General features: G+C 56.0%; 2 protein-coding genes across 11 annotated transcripts in view; one reads left to right on the top strand and one right to left on the bottom strand.

The window, feature by feature from the left end:
• The window catches only part of RAD50 (RAD50 double strand break repair protein), a 204,868-nt gene that overhangs the window by 117,230 nt on the left and 67,298 nt on the right, over positions 1-20,340 (bottom strand). The window lies entirely within an intron of this gene.
• IRF1 (interferon regulatory factor 1) lies at positions 12,490-19,677 on the top strand. Of its 5 annotated transcripts, none has more exons than XM_012762125.3 (10): positions 12,490-12,715; positions 13,705-13,796; positions 15,070-15,169; positions 15,999-16,175; positions 16,283-16,332; positions 16,440-16,566; positions 16,750-16,872; positions 17,352-17,401; positions 18,252-18,387; positions 18,731-19,677. In XM_012762125.3, the coding sequence occupies exons 2-10, from the start codon at positions 13,710-13,712 to the stop codon at positions 18,817-18,819; spliced, it is 939 nt and encodes a 312-aa protein (XP_012617579.1). In that variant the 5' UTR covers positions 12,490-12,715; positions 13,705-13,709; the 3' UTR covers positions 18,820-19,677. The 5 variants fall into 5 exon arrangements, with proteins under 5 accessions (XP_012617579.1, XP_075852134.1, XP_075852135.1 ...); XM_012762123.3 differs by having other exon boundaries at positions 12,494-12,715; positions 18,695-19,677; XM_075996019.1 differs by lacking the exon at positions 13,705-13,796 and having other exon boundaries at positions 12,491-12,715; positions 18,695-19,677.

The raw sequence follows: 20,340 nt of genomic DNA, 5'->3' as shown, positions 1-20,340 counted from the left end.
TTGCCTGCCTCAACTATAACAGAATATTAGTTTCCCGACAGCAGGGACTTTGTCTTATTCATCTCTGTGTCCCTGGTGTCCAGAGCCATGCCCGGCACGTAGCACAAGCACAGCACAGTCTTGCGCAACGTCTGTGCCTGTACCTGGGCACTGAGTAGATGTCTGGTGCCTGACCACGTCAAGTGATCCACTCCCATGGCAGTGCCCATGGTCAGTGGGAGAGCAGACACACATGCAGGAAAATGACAAGAGAAAATTTGCAAAGACTAAAAGAGATCAATTCCTTCAGAAAGATCCTGGGAGCTTTGTAGCAGTATCACCACATCTCCGGTCCTGGTAGGAGCTGCCACCCAGCGGAGGGTCAGGGTCAGGCGCACACAGAAAAAGCACGGGCAGCAGCACAGTCCCTGGCACAGCCCAGCGGCCTCCTCACAACCTCCCCTCAAACCAAATTGGACCCTTTTGGCCTCTGCTGCTGTTTACTCAGCTCCTATACTTCCTGGTGTGTGCAGGTCGATCTTCCCATCCCGCCAGCCTCAGCATGGTGGCTCCGCCCTCCCATGCCCTGCGACAGCTCCGTGCTGCTCTCAGGCTGTGTGGCACCAGGCCTGCTGGCTGAGCGTGGAACCGGGAGTGCGTGGACAGTTTGGGCGACACAGCACCATGTTCTCCCCTTCGTGGACTCCCCTACGGGCCTCGCCCCTCCCTGCGAGTGTCTGTGGACCCTGTGAGGAGCCTGTGTTGCCTTGGTGACTCAGGATGGCTGCTAAGCCCCACAGGGTCAGTGACGAGCTGCTTTGCTGAGCATGAGGCCCTCTCCAAGTCCTAAAGCGAACAGTGTCCGCCCACAGTCTGAGTCTGGGAGAAAAGTTTCTCTGGGGTCCAGACCCTTGCCCGTGTTCCCAGGAGCCAGGCGTGGCCTCTGTCCTCTCTGCAGTCAAGAGCCATGATGTACACAGACTCCCGCACGCGCTGGCTTCTCATCTGACGCGAGGACTACAGATGCCAGGGCTGTGGCGGCCACGGCTCACTTGGCAAGGCCATTCTCTCTGTTCCTGGCAGGACCTTTGCTAGGAGGTGGCCACCCAGGGCGTGGCTTTGCTTGCAGCTGTGTCTGCATGGCTCACAGGTGAGGAGTCAGGGCAGCACACATGAGTCCTCTCACTCCCCACCTCATCCTGCACCCCGAGGCGGTCCCTGTGCCCTGGGCACTGGCCTGGAGCTCAGGAGGGGAGTCTGCCCACCCAGATCTGAGTCTGCAGGGCCAGGCCGCTGCTCGGGGACTCTCGGACTTTGTTCTGCTGATGTGTCCCTGCCTCCATTCTTAGCCCTGGATGGTTTGGGGAGGACTTCTGGGGACAACTCTTCCTCTGTTTCAGAGTGCCTGGCACTGCCCTTTCACAGGCTAGTTCTCGGCTTTCCGTTCCAGGCCAAATCCCCTGTGGCCCAGGGGCTTGTCAGGGGGAGTCTGAGACAAACACTCAGCCTGGGACGCAGGCCTTGGGCCTTCCTGGGCCATGGGGGCGGGAGGGACTTTCAAGAGAGGCGGCTTTGCTCAGCAGGCACCTTAGAAAAGCCCATCTCTGCCTTTGCCTGGGTCCTGCCCTCTCTGTGTCTGTTCAAAAGCTGCTGACCAGGAAGCAGATGCTTTGTTTACCAGGCGGCACCTGCCCACCTGCCTTTGCCAAAGTCCGACCTCAATTCTGCACCCCGCCCTTGCCGGCAGCCCTGGGCCCCGCCCTGCTCGCTCCTCGACTCGGACCCTCCTCCACTGAGCCGAAGGGGGTGGTTCTCTACATCAGCCAGCAGGAGGTGCTGCTGCCACAGGGGTCTGGGGCTGGGGAAGCCAGGCTGATAACCCCCTGGGGAACACAGGTGTGTGGGGGGCTCTGGCCTTGCTGGTGACGGGCTGTAGACGTGCCCCGTCCAGCAGCGAGGGCACCTTACCCGCCCTCCCCGCCTGCTGTGCCCACACGCCCAGCGTCCGAAGGGCAAGGCCGAGCAATCGGGCATTGTTTCAGGTTCTTCCCACAATCACCAGTGACGTGGGCACTCCTGGAGCGGGCTGTGGCCTATTCTTTTCAGCTCAGTTCCCTTGGCTCCCCAGACATATAACCTGGGACAGAAGCCAAGGCCCCGAGTCTTGGCCTGGCCCAGCTGTGGGCACACATGTCCCCCAGGCAGAGTGGGGACGGGGTCCTTGTGCTCCTCCTGGAATGTGGAACATGAGCGGGCCTGGAGGGTATCCTGATCCAGCCAGTCCCATATCCTGCCGTTGCCAAATCCCATCACTGATTCCGGTCTCAGTAGGTCCACCTCTCTTCGTTTCCTATGGCCACAGTCGTAACCTGCCTGCGTCACTGGAGCTGCCTTCTGTCCACCCCCGCCTCAGTGTGCAGCAGGGTCCCACACAGTGCGGCAAGCTCAGGTCGGAACTTATCAAGAGGCACTCACACCTGGTGTCATGCAGGTACAGAGTCGGCCCCTGAGCTTGCGTGCCCCCTTCAACGCTGTGCCCTAGGACTTCGGTCCCCACCCCAGGCCACCAGCAGGAGGTGAGCAGTGGGGGAGCAAGCAGAGCTTCACCCGCTCTTACAGCCACTCCCCACTGCTCACCTCCCCCTTCAGCTTGGTTGGTGGAAAAATGTCTTCCATGAAACCACTCCTAGGGGGTGGGGGGAAAGGGCATTTATTGAAACCTTAAAATTTGTACCCCCATAATATGCCGAAATAAAAAATAAAAAAAATTAAATTAAATAAAAGTAAAAGAAACCACTCCTAGCGCCAAAAAGGTTGGGGACCTCAGCCCTGAGACTGTTTGCCTTACCCTGGTCCTGCCCTGGTGTGTATAGGCATCATCTGTCTGTGGCAGCCACAGAGAGTCTTCTAAAGCATCGGTCAGGCCCCCAGTGGCCCTGACAGTCCTGCCTTAGAGTTCAGGGCTGAGCAACATTTCATGGCCATCAGATGTCCCTATGTCGTCGGCCTTCTGCAGTCACCTGCTCCAATAAAAGCAATTTATACTCATAACCCAGACCATTTTGGTCATCAGCCCAAACAGGTGACGACAGACCCTGGTCTGGGCCATGCTTGGGTCCAGAAGGGGAGGAATCATTGGTACCTGCCCCGAGCAGCCCCTGTCTGCCAGGGTAAGGTCCAGACCGCCGAGCACAACGCTCGTGTTCTTTGAGCACAGCTCCCACTGCTGGTCCAGCCTCAGCTCCTGGGCAGCCATCCCAGGCCACACAAAAGCAAGATCTGTTCTGCACCTCTGAGCCTCCAGGCCTTTCCTTGGGCTGTTCCCACATCCTGGAGTGCCCTCTCCACTCTTGGCCTATTAAACTTTAACTCAGCCTTATAGACCTTGCTGAACTGTCACCCTCTCAGAGTAGCCATCTGTGAACCCTAGCTGATAACTTTCCCCTGTCCCCGTAACTCTGCCTCTCTGCCTCATGCTCCAGGTGTGCCACCCAGCTGTCGTCCTGCAATCAGAGCACACTTATCTGAGTGCCCACTGTCTGCGGGCTGTGCGGGGTGCTAGAGGTGGGGCTGGGGGCAGCATCCTCTGCCCTTGGAGAGCTCACATGCGAGTTAGCAGTGGGGACCACGGCACTTACTTCTAAGTCCCCTCACAGGGCCAGCAAGGGCTCAGCGCTGAGCAACATTTGATGATCATCAGATGCCACTAAGCCTTCTGAAGTCACCTGCTCCACCAAAAGCAAAACAATACACTCATGCCCCAGCCTGTGAAGCCGTGGGGAGCCCTCTCCAGGATTCACGTGGGTGCTCAAGGAAGGTGCATGGCTTGTGTTTCATGAAGGTGACCAGTCATCACAGGCCTGCTAGCTCAGAGCCCCTCTTCCCAGCATACAGCCCAGCCCATTTTGCCCCTAGTTATGGACCCCATCCTCTAAAACACTCCCAGTGCAGCACTGCAAGCTGGCTATCTGACAGAGTGACACATTCACTGTGGTTTGTCACTTGTCAAGCTGGAGGGCAGTCATGCTTTTTCCCCACACCATCTGGGCAGGTGGGTTTCTGCTGCCCCTTCACAACCTCCTGCCAGTCAATTAGTTGACAGATGCTTTCCTGAGGACTTAGCCATGCAGAGAAAGGACTGGAACCTCTCACGCCTGGCTGAAAGCCCGTTTTCCTTGGTCTGTATCTGGATGGCCCTTGCCACTGGGCTTTCAGTCTTTCTGCAGGACTTGGAGGTGCCGCATATGTGAACAGGACTATGGGAAAGGAGCAGAGGTCCCCTTGGAGGGACAGAACTAGGCAGAAACATCCAGAGTGCTGCTCAGGGATGCTACACCCTTCCCACCCTTTGGGGTGTCCGCAAATTTCTGTGGAAATTGTCTCACTGCTGATACCATCTTGGGGAAACATGCATGCTGCTAAGACCATCTGAATCCATCAGCCACCCACCCATCCATCCAGGCCACATGGGTTCATGGGGTGCATGCTCTCTGCTTAACCAAGGCTGGCTCCTGAGGCTACAGCAGTGAACAGGACCGAACACCCACAGGGCCACCTGTTCTCCTGCCTCTTGCCCCGCTTTCCTTCCATAAATGTACCAATAACTCAGCACTTGCTGAGTCCAAGCCACAAAGACACAATCCTGTTGATAGTTTCCAGCTTTGAGGTACATCTACTATAGCCACGAGACCATAGGACCTATTTTGGTCTGGGGCCTCACTGAAGCACTGCCACGGTTGCTGGGCCTCTCAAGGGTCCCCACTCATTGTTCCTAGCCTTCCTCCCGGGGCTGGCCCTCTCAAGGGTCCCCCCTCATTGTTCCTAGCCTTCCTCCCGGGGCTGGCCCTGGGGTCGGGATTCCCGGGCTGAGTCACCGGGGGCTCAGAGCACAAGCTCAACTCTTGCAGCTTTTGGAGTTTCCCTGGCCTTCTCCCAGGCCACCCACCCTGATCCTGAGCCCAGACTGGAGAAAGTCAGTGCTGTCCTCAACAAGAGATGCTGGGGTCTGTCACTGGCTAACAGGCTGCCTCCAGCATGGCGACCACTAACTGCTGCGTCCCCTTGCTCTTCTCAACCAAGGGGATTCACTTAGTTTGATTTGTGTTGTGGTCTCAGGGGAATAAGGAAGGAGATCCCTACTGCAGACTTGGGAGCTCAAGGGCAAGAATTCAGGAAACACATGCTTGCAAGTGACACCGCCAGCCTGGACCCCAGGTACCGCTTTGGGCCAAGAGATCAGGGCAGGTTCTGGACTCTGCCTCTGAATCCCAAACTTCTAGCATTCTTGGCTCAGATCCGGACCCAACCCACAGCCATCCTTGGCCTGAGCTGCAAGCCCTGGAGATGGAAGGAAGTGGCCCACCCCCATAGCCAGCATTCCTCTGTGGTGACTACAGTGGCCTTGCTGCCCAACCACCCCTCTGAGGGCAGTTCTCAGGGAACCACAGAGCACCCCGCCCCCAAAGGGCTGAGGCATCTCCTTCATCTGAAGGCACAGGCGGGACCTGACTGGGCTAGGCAGCCAGGGGAACTGGACCCCGAGGTCCCCTGGGAGCAGGGCAGCAGGCCACAGGGTACCCACTGATGCTGCTAACTCCTTCTTTCACTCCTTCAATGAGCAGTCACCGAACCCTGTCTGTGGTCTGGCCATTCTAGATGCGGCAGGCTGTATTCTCAAGGGGCTCCAAGTCACATGGGGGGAAGTCCCCCAAAAAGTAAACAAAAAAGTACACAAAGGGGAGATAATTTTAGTAAGAAGAAGAGCTCCTCATATGAGGAGAGTAAGACGGGATGTGACAGTGAGTGGCACAGCCAAGGGCACCCCCACACCGCAGACCCCAGCCTGCTCAGCACCCCCATTCCCTACACGGCCGCCCCCGCCTGGCAGACCATCCCTGGCACCAACACCTTCCGTAGAGGGCTGGGGGCAGGTACAGGTAGGTGGGGCTTTTCCGGGGCCGGTTTTCCCCGGCTCCCGCTGGAACTTCCAGCTGGCCGGTGGCCGGAGACACTGGACGCCGCCCGTGCCCCGCCCGCCCCGCCCCTGCAGCCGCGCGGAGCTCAGAGCTCCCAGCTCGGTTCCCGGAAACTCCTCGATTTCTGTCGCCGCGGCGTTTGCAAGAAACCGAAACCCAGGCCCCGCCCTCCGGCGCGGGCGCTGGTCCGAACTTGGGGCCGCACCCGCCCCTCTGCACCCGGGCCCGCTGCTCCCCCAGCCGCACGGCCGAGGCGGGGTGGGGCCGTCCGAGAGCCGGTGCGTCGGGTCCCGGACTCGGCTCGGCACGACCCGCGCCTCCCGCGGGGGAGCTAGGAGTCCAGCCCAAGCCTCTCAGGCCGCAGCGGGTGGTGGGAGCCCCGGCAGAGGAACGCAACGCGGCCTTCTCCTACAGCGCTCCACAGCTGGGCGCCATCGCTGTGGGCCTACTGTGTGCATGCCTAAGTAGGCAGGCGGGGCAAGTGGGGGAGCAGGGAGAAAAAGAGGGAAAGGCAGGGTGCTTACAAAGAGCTCTGCACCCCGAGGGTTGCTAGCTCCATCTTGCAATAGTTCATAACGGGCACAGAGAAGTTTAGCAACGTGCCTGAGGTCACACAGCCTGTAGCTGCTGAGCTGGCTGCAAACCCATAGCCCGCAGAGGGAGGCCGGGCGAGGAAGGAGGAGGAAGTGCCCCGACGGCGGGCAGGTGAGCTGCCTGCCATGGGCGGGACAGCCAGCCAGAGAAGGGGTGGGTAGGAATGAGGGGCGGTCCTAGGCAGCCACCGGGTGGAGAGGCGTTGCGGTTCTCCGCCTGCCCTCCCTTTCCAGGAAGCCGGCCTGCCTGAGCCGGCCGCTCACCCCGACTCACCCCAGCCCAGCCGGGGCCGACCAGGAATGTCCAAGTTGGCCCGAAAGGCCGGCGCCCCTTCCCTCCAAACACACACACCCAGCTCGCCGGTGCAGGGCGAGCGTGGGTCCTCTGGGGCTGAGGGGTTCCACACCAGGCTCGGGTGACCCCAGGGCGAAGTGAAGGTGATGCGGCCCCCAAAAAGCCCACGAAGACTGCCAGGGGCGCTCTGGGGCACCACAGTGGCGCGGGCCGCCCTGCAGCCCCCATTCCGCGGGGAGGGGGCGCTGACGCCATCAAACCCCGTCTGGGTGGCGGCGCTGGGCACGGCCCGCCGCGGAGCCTCCTCCGGTCTCGGTCTCGAGGCCCCACAGGGCGGGTGGGAAGCTGAGTTCTCTTTCCTCTCAACGCAGTGTTTATAAGAAATGAAACTCGGGCCAGGGCATCAGCGACAACTCACGCTGTCACCCCGCCCCCTCCCCGGGAGTTCCGGAACAGCCCTGGGCGTGAAGCAATCCCTTGGCCCACGGTCGGTCATATCACACGACCCCTGGGCTTCCCAGCCAGCTGCAGCCTCCCGCTCTGAACTGAGGATTTTTATAACAGTGCAACGTTTATTCTGCTGTGTCATGCAGCATTTTTGCCAACGCGCTGCGCTGAGAGGGGAGGAGCTGGTCTCGTGCCCCAGCGTATCTCCAGGGCCAAACCTGGAGTTGACTCAGAGCAGGAGTGCGATTCGCATTTGTTGAACGAATTGAGCAGAGACTTTCTTTCCAGCGAGGCTCCTTGCAGGCAGGGTGATGGCCCCTGGGTTCTACCTTCAAGCTTTTGGACGCTTTGGGCTGATTTTATGCCTGCCTTGTGTTTTGCACTTCACAGTTTAGGACTGTCTGCCCCTCAGGTTTGCTGTGACAATAGAGAGATGATGGTTGGGAGGGGCCTCTGCCCCTGCAAGGATAGATGGGGGTGTCTGCTTTGGGGACTGTGGCCCCACTCTGGATGCCCGCTCCACAGGTAGCAGGCCTCCCAGTCCTCCCAGGCAAAAACCTAGTTCAAGCCTCTCTGGGTCCCGCATCCGAGCTCTACCAAACTGTGACTTCTGAGAACATTTCCCATCCCACACCCATCTCTATCAGCAGAGGATTTGACCACAGGTTGCCAATGAATGTCTGTATCGGAGAGAATTAATAATGTGAGAAAGAAGGAACATCGAACTCCTGAGGGAGGGGGCAACACATGAATGTAACAGGGGTCTGGTGAGTGCCTACCGTGTGCTGGGCTCTCTGCTGGGGGTGCCAGGGCTGCAGAATCTCTGCAGCAGGCAGGGCCTGTGAGGGTGGGGAGCAACGCCCCTGGGCTCCAGGACTAAGTGGAGCCCACTTGGGGGTGAACAGTGTGTTCTGAGAGCCTGAGGGAGGGGGCTGAGGATAAGACTTGGTCCCTCAGGGGAGAGGCTCCCACAAGGGGTGCGTGTATGCCGCCAGCATCCTAACTGTAGAAGTCACCTCAAAGGAGGCCTTGCTGGCCCAGAAAACCCCAGGGCCTCACATGAAGAAGCCGCACAAGGAATTCACTTTATAGTGTGAGACCTTAACCCAGAACAGGGTGGGTGTCATCCTCAGCTAAACCCCAACTACCTCCAGCTGCAGAGAGTGAGGAACCTGCTTAGATTTTTTACAGAAAAAAGTAGACTTTGTTCCGAAGAAAGTCACCACCCAGACAGTAGTATGTGGGGAAAAGACAACACATGGGCATTAAGGACCAACGAGTTCCAAGGAGGGGACCTTTTGTCAGCTGCTTTGGGGGCACTTCAAAGAGACCAGGCGTTTGCTCCAGGTCAATCTCTTAAAAAAGGAGAAATTGAAGTGGGAGGGGAGTGAGGAAGAGGGAGATTGAGAGAAAGAAGTGAGTACTGCTAAGTATCACAGGAAGACAGGGATGAGGAGCAAATGGAAAGAGCAAAGGCATGAAGAGAAAACGCAGTGTATTCAGAGAGTGAAAATGCAGTGAAAGGTTCATGTATTCCTGTTAACACATCTCATTTCACTAATGTTTTAAAGTTTGGAAAGGATTTTGATAGTCTGATTTCATCTTCACAACAATTAGGAGAGATGGACAGAGATTAATTATCTGTTTTACAGATGAGAAAACCTAGGCCCAGAGAGGGACAGTAAGTTGCCTGATATAACATAGCAAGTGGCAAAAGCACAAGAACCTAGGCTTTCAGACTCAAATCCTGTGTTCTCTTTCTACCCCCCTGTAGTTACTGCCAAGGGCAGCAGAGCCGTCTGTGGGAGAGAAGGTTGGCAGGGGACCCCAGGGCAAGACTGCAGAGATGTGAGTGTGGGGTGGACGCAAATGTTAGGGAGCGCTATTCCAGCGAGGCACTGTCTTCCTCACTGTCCTGGGCAGTCCTGGTAGTGGGGGAAGCCCAAGGGTAGGATGGGACGGTCTAGTCCTGGAATGTGAATATAACCTGATGCAAGGAAGGAAGCCCCAGAGGGGCTGGGCGCAGTGGCTCACGCTTGTAATCCTAGCACTCTGGGAGCCCGAGGCGGGCGAATTGCTAGAGGTCAGGAGTTTGAAACCAGCCTGAGCAAGAGCGAGACCCCGTCTCTACTATAAATAGAAATAAATTAATTGGCCAACATATATATATATATATATATATATAAAATTAGCCGGGCATGGTGGCGCATGCCTGTAGTCCTAGCTACTCGGGAGGCTGAGGCAGGAGGATTGCTTGAGCCCAGGAGTTTGTGGTTGCTGTGAGCTACGTTGACGCCACAGCACTCACTCTAGCCCGGGAAACAAAGCGCGACTCAGTCTCAAAAAAAAAAGGAAGCCCCAGAGGAAGAGGTGAGGCAAAGAGGGGGAAGAGGATGGGGATTAGGAGTAGGAACGCTGGGTGTGGGTGAGGGATGTGGAGAGTTCTGTATGTGTGTGTGAGTCAGAGAATCTGTGGATAGGATTGTAGGGGAGTGTCCAGCAGGCAGCTAGTGCTTGGGTTTAGAGGCCATCTGCCCAGAGGAGATCGCTGGAATTGGAGAAGACTAGTACTTTGAGTCAGAGGATGAAAAGGGCTGGCCTGAAATACTAAGAAGAGCACAGAGGAGGCCATGTGTTCTGCTTAGCATCACAGGGAATGTGTGATACCTATTAGAATGAGATTCATCAAAAGCAGTTACAATAAAAACTTTGGATACTTTGGGTATGACAAAATCATGGTTTAGGTTTATTTCACTGATTTGGAATATGGCACCCCCAATTATGATAAGCAGATTCTTATAGGCTTCAAAATAAAATGAGAATTCCTAAAGTTAACAATAAGTCAAAGAACGCTTCAAAGATGGAAATGATAGTTTCACTGGTAAATCCTAACACTGGGGAATTTTTCCTAAGCAAAAAATTATCAATGTGTGCAATAATTTAGCTAACAGCGTTGTCTGTATTATGAAAAAATGGAAATAACCTAAATGTCCTACCATAGGGGATTAATTGGGTAAATTTTTATTTACCCTTATGATAGAATAGCACTTACCCTTTACAAATGATATTGCAGAAGTACATTTCATGACATGGAGAGATGCTCATTTTGTATATATACACACACACAGGTGAATATCTGTGAATTAAAGTTTTTGTTCCAAAGCACTTTTTATAGCCCCCTGTGCCTTCACAGGATCACTGTGGTCAACTTCTCAGGCCACAAGAGATGCAAACTTCCTTTCCCTAATCTCAGTCTGAATTTTCTAGTGTCTGAGTCAGGTTCTCAGGAACATGACAAGCATCCATTTGTTGCACCAAGAACAGATTTCAGGACTCGGGAGTCACTTGTTTTCTGCTCTTCTTGCTTAGAAGGTCTTGGTCCCTGTAGCAGGTTCTCACTCCCGTTTGCCAAAGTACCTCAACTCCCAACTTTCCATTCTGGGGCCTCAGTGCCTTCCATGTTGCTTAATGCCCAGCTAGGCTCCTTCCTTAGTTTCTCTAGGCTCCTTGCTTCTCCTGGCTCTGGACCCACCACTACTGGTCAGTAGTTCTGACCATTCCTGCAGGGTCTCCTGGGCTGCTTGCCCAAGTGTGGCTTTAGTCACAGCACTCAGATCCTGGTGCAGCAGAACTGGGTGAACACACGCATATCCTCCATGGTAGAAAGGCAGTAGAGTGACTGACAGATGGAATGCTTCCCTAGTGTGTTTATTTATAGCCTATATCAATGGGGTGCTGCCCTGGAGAGAGAGCTGGGGTGAGGGGAGTTACATGCCTGGGGAGAATGATTTAATTCTGAGTCAGCAGCTTTGGGGAGACAAGGAAGACACCTGCTGGACCAGAGTTCTGTATGGAAAATGAGCACAGCCCAACCTCTAGAACTGCAAGTGGGACAAGGACTAGTTTCAAACACGGGAGTTAAGCTGTTGACCTTAGCACAGGGCCCCCAGGGACCTGGGTTCTCCAACCCTTTGGCCTGGGCCATCCCTGAGCAATTCCGAGATGCTGAACAGAGTCTCTGGGCCAAGCCATGGGGGCCCAGAGATGACACCAATTCTACCATGGAGGAGCTCCCATGCAAGGGCCACAGTGAAGCTGTGGAGGAGGCCTGATGCAGGAATGTTAGGAGGGACCAGAGCTGCTGGACCCCTACCCTCATTCAGCAGTCCTGGCTTTTCTGAACTCCTTTCTCTTTCTCCCTTTCCCTAATGCCAGCCAGGGACAGTATAAGGCTGTGGTCCCTAACCCCCGGGGCACCGGCCCTTACTGGTCCGTGGCCTGCTAGCCACCAGGCTGCAGAGCTCTGCCACCCCTCCGTCCCCCATCCATGGAAAAACTGTCTTCCGTGAAACCTTGAAACCAGTCCCTGGTCCCAAAAAGGTTGGGGATCGCTGGTCTCAGGAATACAGATGGAATAGGGGTGGCGAATCACCTCGGAGATGTTAGACCATGGGGCAGGGATACTGGAAGCCATGCAGCATGCTATCTGCGTGGGGCACGGTGCTTTGCAAGCATCATCTCTTCTCATCTCTGCAGACCAGCAAGGTAGGGCTACTGTTATTTGTAGTTGAGGAAACTGAGGCTCTGAGTCCCAGGCCGGCTCTGCCAGCACCAGCCAGGTTGGGGTTTCCCCTCATCCAGCAGCCCACTCAGTACCCCGGCCCTGGAGGCTTTCTGTCTCAACCTCCCCAGGGCAGGTGAGCCGCCTGTAGGGAGGGCGTCCCTCCTCCAGACCAGGGCAGTGTGAGGGCTGAAACCTGCCCGTCTTTACACTCCATTAGCCGGCTTGGGGAGCCAGGCTGGTTTTCAGAATTCAGTCCCAGTGTCCTTCGAAGAGGGCGGCAGATGCTCAGGTGACCCCTCACCAAGATTGGAGACAGAGATGAGCCCACTTCGCCCCCGACGCCCCCCAGGAAGGGGAAGGCGACGGTCGCAGGAGCGAGCACGGCGGGGGAGTGCCCGCGGGCGCACTGGCCTTTCCGGGACAGTGGGGGTGGGGCGGAGCGCGGGGCCGGCCCACGGCCGCCCCGGGGCGGCGGCGCCTGCGGAGGGCGTGGGGCGGAGCGGCCGCCCTGTACTTCCCCTTCGCCGCTAGCGCTACAACAGCCTGATTTCCCCGAAATGACGCGGCGCGCCGGCCAATGGGCGCCCGCGCGGCTCCGGGGGGCGGGCCCGGGCCCGGCCGGGGGAATCCCGCTAAGTGTTTAGACTTCTCCCCGCGCCGCGGCCCGGCAGAGCGCGCCTCTCCTCCAAGCAGGCAGGACGTGCGCCTGGCGGCCGAGCAGAGCTAGCCCGAGCCGAGCCCAGCTGGCGCCTGCCGTGCGCAGCAGCCCAAGACCCGGGCATCTTCTGCGCTCTCCCACTTCCACCGGAATCGCGCGCCCGCACCGCAGCCCCCGCCTCGCCGCGCAGCCCCGGCAGCAGAGGTGAGCCCGCCCCGGGGGACCGGCGGCGTCGAACAAAAGGCGCGCGGGCCACCAGGAAGTGGGGGCCGAAAGCCCCAGCCGCGGAGTCGCGGGCGCGCGGCGTTGCCGGGGCCCCGCGCGGCTCGGGAGGGCGCCGGGGAGCAGCGAGCGCGGCGCGGGGAGGGCGGGCCGCGGTGTGGACCGCCCACCCGGCCAGGGTTGCCGGCGCAGATCCGTGTGCGCGAAACCGCCGAGGCCCTGCAGACGGCCTGGGCCGTTTGTCGCACGCATCCACACGCCGTGCCGCGGACTCGAGTGTCCGCCCACGCGTGGGCGCCCAGTGTCACCGGCTTTCGAGGTCCCACCTCCGCGCCCAGGCCCAGGTTTTGGGCTCCCTGTGTTGGTGGCAAGGGCTGGCTTCCTGCCGCGGGTGGCTGGAGGGGATTATGACCTATAGGGGGTTGCAGGAGAAGGCGCCACAGGTGTTCCCTGGACTCCTTCTCCGGGGGACTGGGCCAGATGGGCTAGCGTCGCGGGCACTGGGGCCGTCTGGGAGGCGGAGGATGGCTTCTGATGGGGGAGGGAGGGGGTGTCCACTAGGGAAGGTGCACAGCTAGCGGCGACAACTCAAGTCAGGGAAATTTCTCATTGACATCAAGCCAAAGAAGCTCTTCCTTTCCCAAATGATTTGAATTTTGAGAGAAAAGTTCTGGTATTGAGATATCTGTATATTTTGTCTCTTTTCCTGCACATAAATCCTGCAGCCGTCACTTGGACTGGCTGGGAGGGGATGAGGAAAGGGGCTGGAGGGTTTTTTGTTTTTGCTCAAGATATGCAAAAGACTTGGAGTGCAGTTTTATTCAACTGCAGCCCCCTCCCCCACGATTGTAGTCCCTAGTACCTGGCTGAGGGCAGTGGAGGGTAACTAAGTGGCTTTGGGGTGGGGCAGGGCAGTGCCCAAGGACTGTTCAACAGGTTCCAAACTGGAGCTTTCTGTCTTCTCTTTACAGCCAACATGCCCATCACTCGAATGCGCATGAGACCCTGGCTAGAGATGCAGATTAATTCCAACCAAATCCCAGGGTTGATCTGGATTAATAAAGTGAGTGTAACTCGTTGAGTTTTTCCCATTTACTTTTGGGGGACCAAAGCTTCAGATGCAGCTCAAAAACAGAAGTGACAAGGGGACAGGCAGATGTGTGTCCTAGTGGGTCTCCTACGTGTAGGGAGTGTGCAGGGCCCAGCCCTGGACTCTGCTTGCCTGACTCTTGTCTCCTTCCTGAGGTGTGACCAGGGCACCCACCTAGAGAGACAGTCTCCACGAGCAAGACTCTCCTAGCATCTGCAGAGCTTGAGTTCTGGTCTCTCCTGAGGAAGACCCCTGCCAACACACGCAGCATCCTGCAGGGCTCCCGTGGGACACATAGGAGATAGGGAAGCAGGCCCTGCTGGGCAGGAAGGTGGCTGGCTTAGCAGAGGATGGAAGAATTAATCTTGTACCAGTTGCTCTGGTCCAAGAAGCCTGTAGCCTGTACAGTTTATAGCAATAACAGTATTCATTATAATAGTTAACGCTCACTGAATACTCACTATGCACCTGGTCCCCTGCTGAGTATGTTACTTATATAGTGTTATTTAATCCTCACAATGGTCTTGTAAGATAGATTCTATTAAGATCACTTTCAGATTAGGAAACTGAGGCAGTGAGAGGTAGATAATAAGATCACAGAAAAAGCAGTAGAGCCAAGATTTGAATAGGCTCAGGGAGCCATGCTATTAACCAGCAGTTAATAACAGTAAGACCTTACTCTTTATATTTATAGCTGTGTCACCACACATGCTTTGATTTTAATTCTCAAAGAACATTCTTTTAGGTATGTTTTCTCATTTCAGAGAAAACTGTGAGGGGCAAAGAGGTACAGTGACAGTGCCAGAGTCACACAGGTGGTCAGCATCCAAGTCTGGCCCAGGGCTGCCTCAGTGGTGTGAGCAGGACACCTTGTATAGGAACCAGTGGTCCAGACCAATCCCTGCTAATGGAAGAAGTTCTTTCTTCCATGTTGCTGCTTGCAAGCTAGAGAGAAGCATCCCAGAGCTTCAGAACCAGGGCTGTGGGAGAGGATGCTCTGTGTGGGTCCCAGCAAATCTGTAACAGGCAGAGGGAGGTCTTTTCTGAGGTGATGGTGCCACAGCTCATTAGAACCTAAAACTCCTGCTTAGAGAAACAGAACGGACTGTTTAAGCCAGTTTTAGAATGGGTCAATTCAAGCCAGATGTCAGGGTAAAAAGGGGAAGTCAGCCTCTTCCCAGACTCAGCCCCAAAACCTATGGTCTCTGAGCTGACATGCCTTGTATGTATGTGTGTCGTTGTTCAGGAAGAGATGATCTTCCAGATCCCTTGGAAGCATGCTGCCAAGCATGGCTGGGACATCAACAAGGATGCCTGTCTGTTCCGGAGTTGGGCCATTCACACAGGTGTGTGCCTGGGACTCTGGCCCAGGAGGGCTGGAGAAGAGACAAAGGGGGGCACTAATGTTAACACAGGCTCTTCAATGGGGTCCCTGAGCTCCCTGAGATAGTGTGCAGAATTATTGGGAAGGGGTTCAAGGACAGACCTGTGTTTCTAGACGAGAGAGAGGATCCATCGTTTCAGCAAATTCTCAAAGGGATTTGTAAAGCCAAAATCTTAGAAAATGTGGCTTCAGGGAGTTTTTTGGCTAGAATAATAATTTGCTTTTCCCCTGGCAAAAGCAGCTGTAAGTCAGGGCACTGAAAGAGACCCAGGTCTTACTTTTTCTTGATGTTGACTAAGGTCCTTGTCTCAAGGCCCATCTGCTTGGTGGCCTCCCTTTATCCTTGAGGGATGGGTCCCTTGGCCCATGTCAGAACCATCAGCCTACCTATCAGTAGAAACTGTTCTTTGCTGCCCACTCTGTGCCCACTCCTGTGTTTGGAAATATCAGATAAGCTCCAATCCCTACTCTCTGGCCATTCGTGTTCCAAGCAGGAAGACTAGGTGTGGTCCAGGATACAGAGACACACTTCTGCAGATATGAGCCCTCCAGTGCTGGCTGGGCCCTTCACTGGGGCCTGCTGGATGTGCTGGAGCCAAGCCTGGGCATTGGAGAAGCCCAGGGCCTAGGGCCTTCAAAGCGTCCCTGAAGAACACCTGCTGGTTTGACCAGTGTGGGTTTCTGGCAGCATGAGAGCTCAGGGCTACTCTTGCCTTCTTCCTTCTTGGCTAGGGCAGCTGAGGATCTCTGCCCATGGTCCTGATGATTGTCTTTGCTCTCCTGCCCTCTAGGCCGATACAAAGCAGGGGAAAAGGAGCCAGATCCCAAGACGTGGAAGGCCAACTTTCGCTGTGCCATGAACTCCCTGCCAGATATTGAGGAGGTGAAGGACCAGAGCAGGAACAAGGGCAGCTCTGCAGTGCGGGTGTACCGGATGCTCCCGCCTCTCACCAAGAACCAGAGGAAAGGTACCCAAGGGCTCTGGGTCCTTGGAAAGGCCTCGGAGGGAGGGTGAAAGAAGGTCAGCTGGGGCTGGTGTGCCTGTACCAAGGCTGACAGCCTGTCTGCTCCACAGAGAGAAAGTCCAAGTCTAGCCGAGATGCTAAGAGCAAGGCCAAGAGGAAGGTGAGTGTGGTCCTAAGCAGCCTGGCCTTTTGTCACCCATGGGTCAGGTGCACAGTGGCAGAGGTGCTTTGACAGGCCTGGGCCTAAGCATCTTTCTCCCTCCACAGTCATATGGGGATTCCAGCCCTGATACCTTCTCTGACGGACTCAGCAGCTCCACTCTGCCTGACGACCACAGCAGCTACACTGCTCAGGGCTATGTGGGGCAGGACTTGGATGTAGACCTGACTCCAGGTGAGATGGGCTGGGTCTGGCAGGAGACCCACAGGCCACTGGGAGGGCTCTTTCTCTTGGATCTAGAAAGCATGGTGCTAGCAGATGGTGGCCTGTTAGAGCAGGCTGCGGGGTGGGGATGCTGGGTGTCTTGCAAAGTAAGAAAGCACACAGTTGTGACCTGTGGCTTTTGCTGTTCCCCAGCGCTGTCACCATGTGTCGTCAGTAGCACTCTCCCCGACTGGCAAATCCCGCTGGAAGTTGTGCCAGATAGCACCAGTGACCTGTACAGCTTCCAGGTGTCACCCATGCCCTCCGCCTCAGAAGGTTGGTGCTACTGGGCCTGGCCTGCCTGCCTGTTAGGGTCCTGGGAAGCACGTCCTGAGGGAGAAGATGCTCAGAACTCCCCCTGGCATCGAGCTTGCCCACCCCTACCCCACGGGGCTGAGGACGCTGCCTGGACACTAGGGAGGCCACTTAGGCTGGGCTGCAGGGCTGTGGTGGGCTAGTACAGAGAGGGAGGGGTTCAGGGGCTGCATTTTGGTCGCAGGTTGCTGGTTCTCATGCTTCTCTGCAGCCAGCGTCTGAGGGTGAGGAAGGAAGTGAGGGGTAGGAAGAGGCTTGGCTTCAGAATTTAAGAGGCTGAGTCACCAGGCCAGTGTCCTATTGTGGAGTCTTCATGGCAGGCGGGTCTGCAGGGAGGGCTGTGTGTGTGCGTGTGCAGGGGCAGAAGGACTTAGTGGGCTGGAACTGCAGGGTGAGTGCAGCTGACCGCTGGCCAACTTCTCTACTTGTCCCTTCCACAGCTGCCACGGATGAGGATGAGGAAGGGAAGTTAACTGATGACATCATGAAGGTAAAGGCCCTCTCTACCTGGGCACTCTCTTGAGGTAGAGTTTCTTAGTGAGCAGAGGGAGAACCAACCAGTGAACTTCCAAATCAGAGGGTCGGCGCTACTGTTGTCACCCCACTGCTTGTCTTGTCCCACAAGTGCCACATTCACGTGGTTGGCTGGTGGGACAGACACCGTGGACAGTGTGGGCAGGTAGGAGGCCTGGTCTCCAAGAGGCTAGCCTCGAGCAAACCTTGGGGCCTCAGACAGCTCTGTGAGTCAGCCCCACCATCGCTGGGCCCTGGCCTGTGTCCTTTGCCCTAACATGCCCCAGCCCTGCTAGTCCGGGAAATGCACATCAGGTTCCAATAATCAGCCTTTGGGATCTTATAATGTGGCTTATAAAGAAAAGAAAGCTGGCAAATTATCTTCTAGGTGTTTTGATAAGTTTTAAAATTGAATATAAAAACGTTTTTGCCATAGTTGTGCCCTGGCTCTGCTCCGTTGCCCAGAAAATGGAGAGATGGGCTGAGTTCCTTATCTCTAGCTTTTCAGTCATCTTTTCTTGACTTGTTATGCTAACCTTTTGCTTTAAGCCACACTTCCAGTTGCTGTGTCCCCACATGATTGAGAGGGAAGTCCTGGAGATGCCGAGCCAGAGGGCGGATGTGGGAGGAGTGGGAATGAATGCAGGGTCAGTGCCAGCGTGCACTTCTGCCCCTGCCCCTCAGGCCCTCATCCTGAGTGTGTCCATCTGAGGATGTGAACACGGCCAAGGGTGTAATCCAGCTGGAAGAGCTGGCTCACTGAGGGCAGGGTCACAGGTGAGTCTGCACTAGAAGGGGGCTGACGGTTTTTGCTCCTCTGTCCCCAGCTTTTCGAGCAGTCGGAGTGGCAGCCGACCAGCGTGGATGGGAAGGGGTACCTGCTCAACGAACCTGGAGCCCAGCCCACTTCCATGTACGGAGAGTTCAGCTGCAAAGAGGTGTCAGACATTGACAGTCCTGGCGGTAAGAAGCCCCTGGATCCTTAGGGCTCCTTAGAGAAGGAAGAACCATGTGGGGGTGGGGAAGCCTTGGGAGCAGGGCCAGGGAGCCATGAGGTACAGCAGCATCCTTCCTGAACTAGCACACAGCTAGTGAGCTAGCCACTGCTCCCATGCCCTGAGGGTTGCCTGAGGATGAGTGGGTGCTCGCTGCTGTGGTGTGGGGAGCAGAGGCCGTGTCTGTGGCCTGGGGGAAAGGGCTGTGTGGGGTGGGGGAGCACACCTCATTCCTCCATTCCCCATCCTCACACAACCTTGTTCACATCTTCTAGGGGATATCGGGCTGAGCCTACACCGTGTCTTCACAGATCTGAAGAACATGGACTCCAGCTGGCTGGACAGCGTGCTGCCCCCGGTCAGGATGACCTCCATCCAGGCCATTCCGTGTGTGCCGTAGCTGGGCCTGGCCCCCTCGGATACCCTAGGCAGGCAGGGCCTGGCAGCATGATGGCTGTGGAGCAGAGACACTGGACTCCTGTGGGCCCCTCGACTTAGCCCAGTGTGACCTCACTGTCAAGTGGGGTGGGGCCTCCCCTTTGAGTCAGTGGCCTCTCGGGGCCTCTGGCAGGCCAGGTCTGGCTTTGTCTCATGGGATAAAGCTGGCCCTGTGTCCTGGGACGATGGGGCTCTGAGACTGCTGTGTCAGGTGGGGGACTCAGAAGAGTCAGCCTCAAGCTTTTCCCTGTGAGCCCAGCTGCCTGGAAGAGGGTGTCACTGTCACTGGCTGGCTCGGAGGCGGACAGACAGTGACCTCAGAAGAGCACAGCACCAGTCCCAGGGCTGGCTCTGCACTAAAAGACAGTTGCACTAAGTGAATCCTATTCCCAAAGAACCACATCCCTTCCCAGCTGAGCCCTGGGACTGTTCTAGAGCCAGTGAAATGTGAAGGAAGACAGAGTCCGGCAGGGCCTGGCTGCCTTAGCCTCCAAGGAGCTCCGCCCTGTGCCCTGCTCTGGCTTAGGGGCGTGGGAAAAACACGGCACTTTTTCTTGTGGACATCGCCACATTTCTGATCAGAGGTGTACACTAACGCTCCCCAATCTCCCGGCCTTTGCGTTTATTTATACAGTGCCTTGCCTGGCGTCCACCACCCCTGCAGCCCCACAGCCCGCAGCAGGCCCAGGGAGGGAAGGGTGAGCGCCTTGGTGTGACTTTAAAAATTGGAAATGCCATCTAACCACTAAGTCATGTGTGACCACATATGACGTGTATAATATGTAGATTTGTCTTTTTATAAAAAGTTAATTGTTTACAAGTGGTGTGGCCTTTTATTTAGAGAGAAATTGCAGATGTTCCACATTTTATGGAAACGTTGTGATGGACTCACTATTGGCATCCTGCCTGAGCTTGGCTTTAGGGTGAGCGGGGACACACGTCTGTTGTAAAATCCTTTCATCTGTGTTCATGGAAAGATGGCGGGGAGGGCCCAGTCCTGTCACAGGGACACACTCACGTAAACAAGGTCATTTGCCCCGAACTTTGTAGGCATGGCTGTAAGTTGATACCGGGGTCTGGAGGTGTTAGGTTTTCAGTTCTGGGGAATGTGCATAGACTGTGTGTCCTGGGGAACACACAGGTGCTACTCCAAAAGGTTAGTTGTTATGACAGTCACAATCAGAACAGACACCAGCCCGAGAAAAGTCCTGATGGCTGCGGTGCTGGGCCTTACTTGCCGTCTAATTTTTACAGTGATAGATGTTTTCTCTGCACTGTTCAATACACAGCCACTGCACTTGCCACATGTGCCAGCTGAGCACATGGAATGTGGCCAGTGCAATGGAGGGACTGAATTTTCAGTTTTATTTAATCGAAATTTAAATAGCCACATGTGGCTAGTGGTTACCATATTGGACAGTGTAGACAGATCCTGGATTGGGAGCAGATCTGAGGGAGAGGGGCTTGGATGGCTGGAGGGCAC

Source organism: Microcebus murinus, chromosome 21 (genome assembly GCF_040939455.1).
Source record: "Microcebus murinus isolate Inina chromosome 21, M.murinus_Inina_mat1.0, whole genome shotgun sequence".
In the NCBI taxonomy this organism is placed as follows: Eukaryota; Metazoa; Chordata; class Mammalia; order Primates; family Cheirogaleidae; genus Microcebus; species Microcebus murinus.
Note: the sequence above shows the minus strand (reverse complement) of the source record. Positions and strands in the feature narration are given on the sequence as shown.

What these genes read in the sequence shown, in the direction of transcription:
- IRF1 (XM_012762123.3), top strand. Translation starts at nt 13,710, where the DNA reads ATGCCCATCACTCGAATGCGCATGAGACCCTGGCTAGAGATGCAGATT. An exon ending in AGAGCAAGGCCAAGAGGAAG is followed by an intron (nt 16,333 to 16,439) that starts GTGAGTGTGGTC and finishes CTCCCTCCACAG; the next exon opens with TCATATGGGGATTCCAGCCC. An exon ending in GGATGTAGACCTGACTCCAG is followed by an intron (nt 16,567 to 16,749) that starts GTGAGATGGGCT and finishes GCTGTTCCCCAG; the next exon opens with CGCTGTCACCATGTGTCGTC.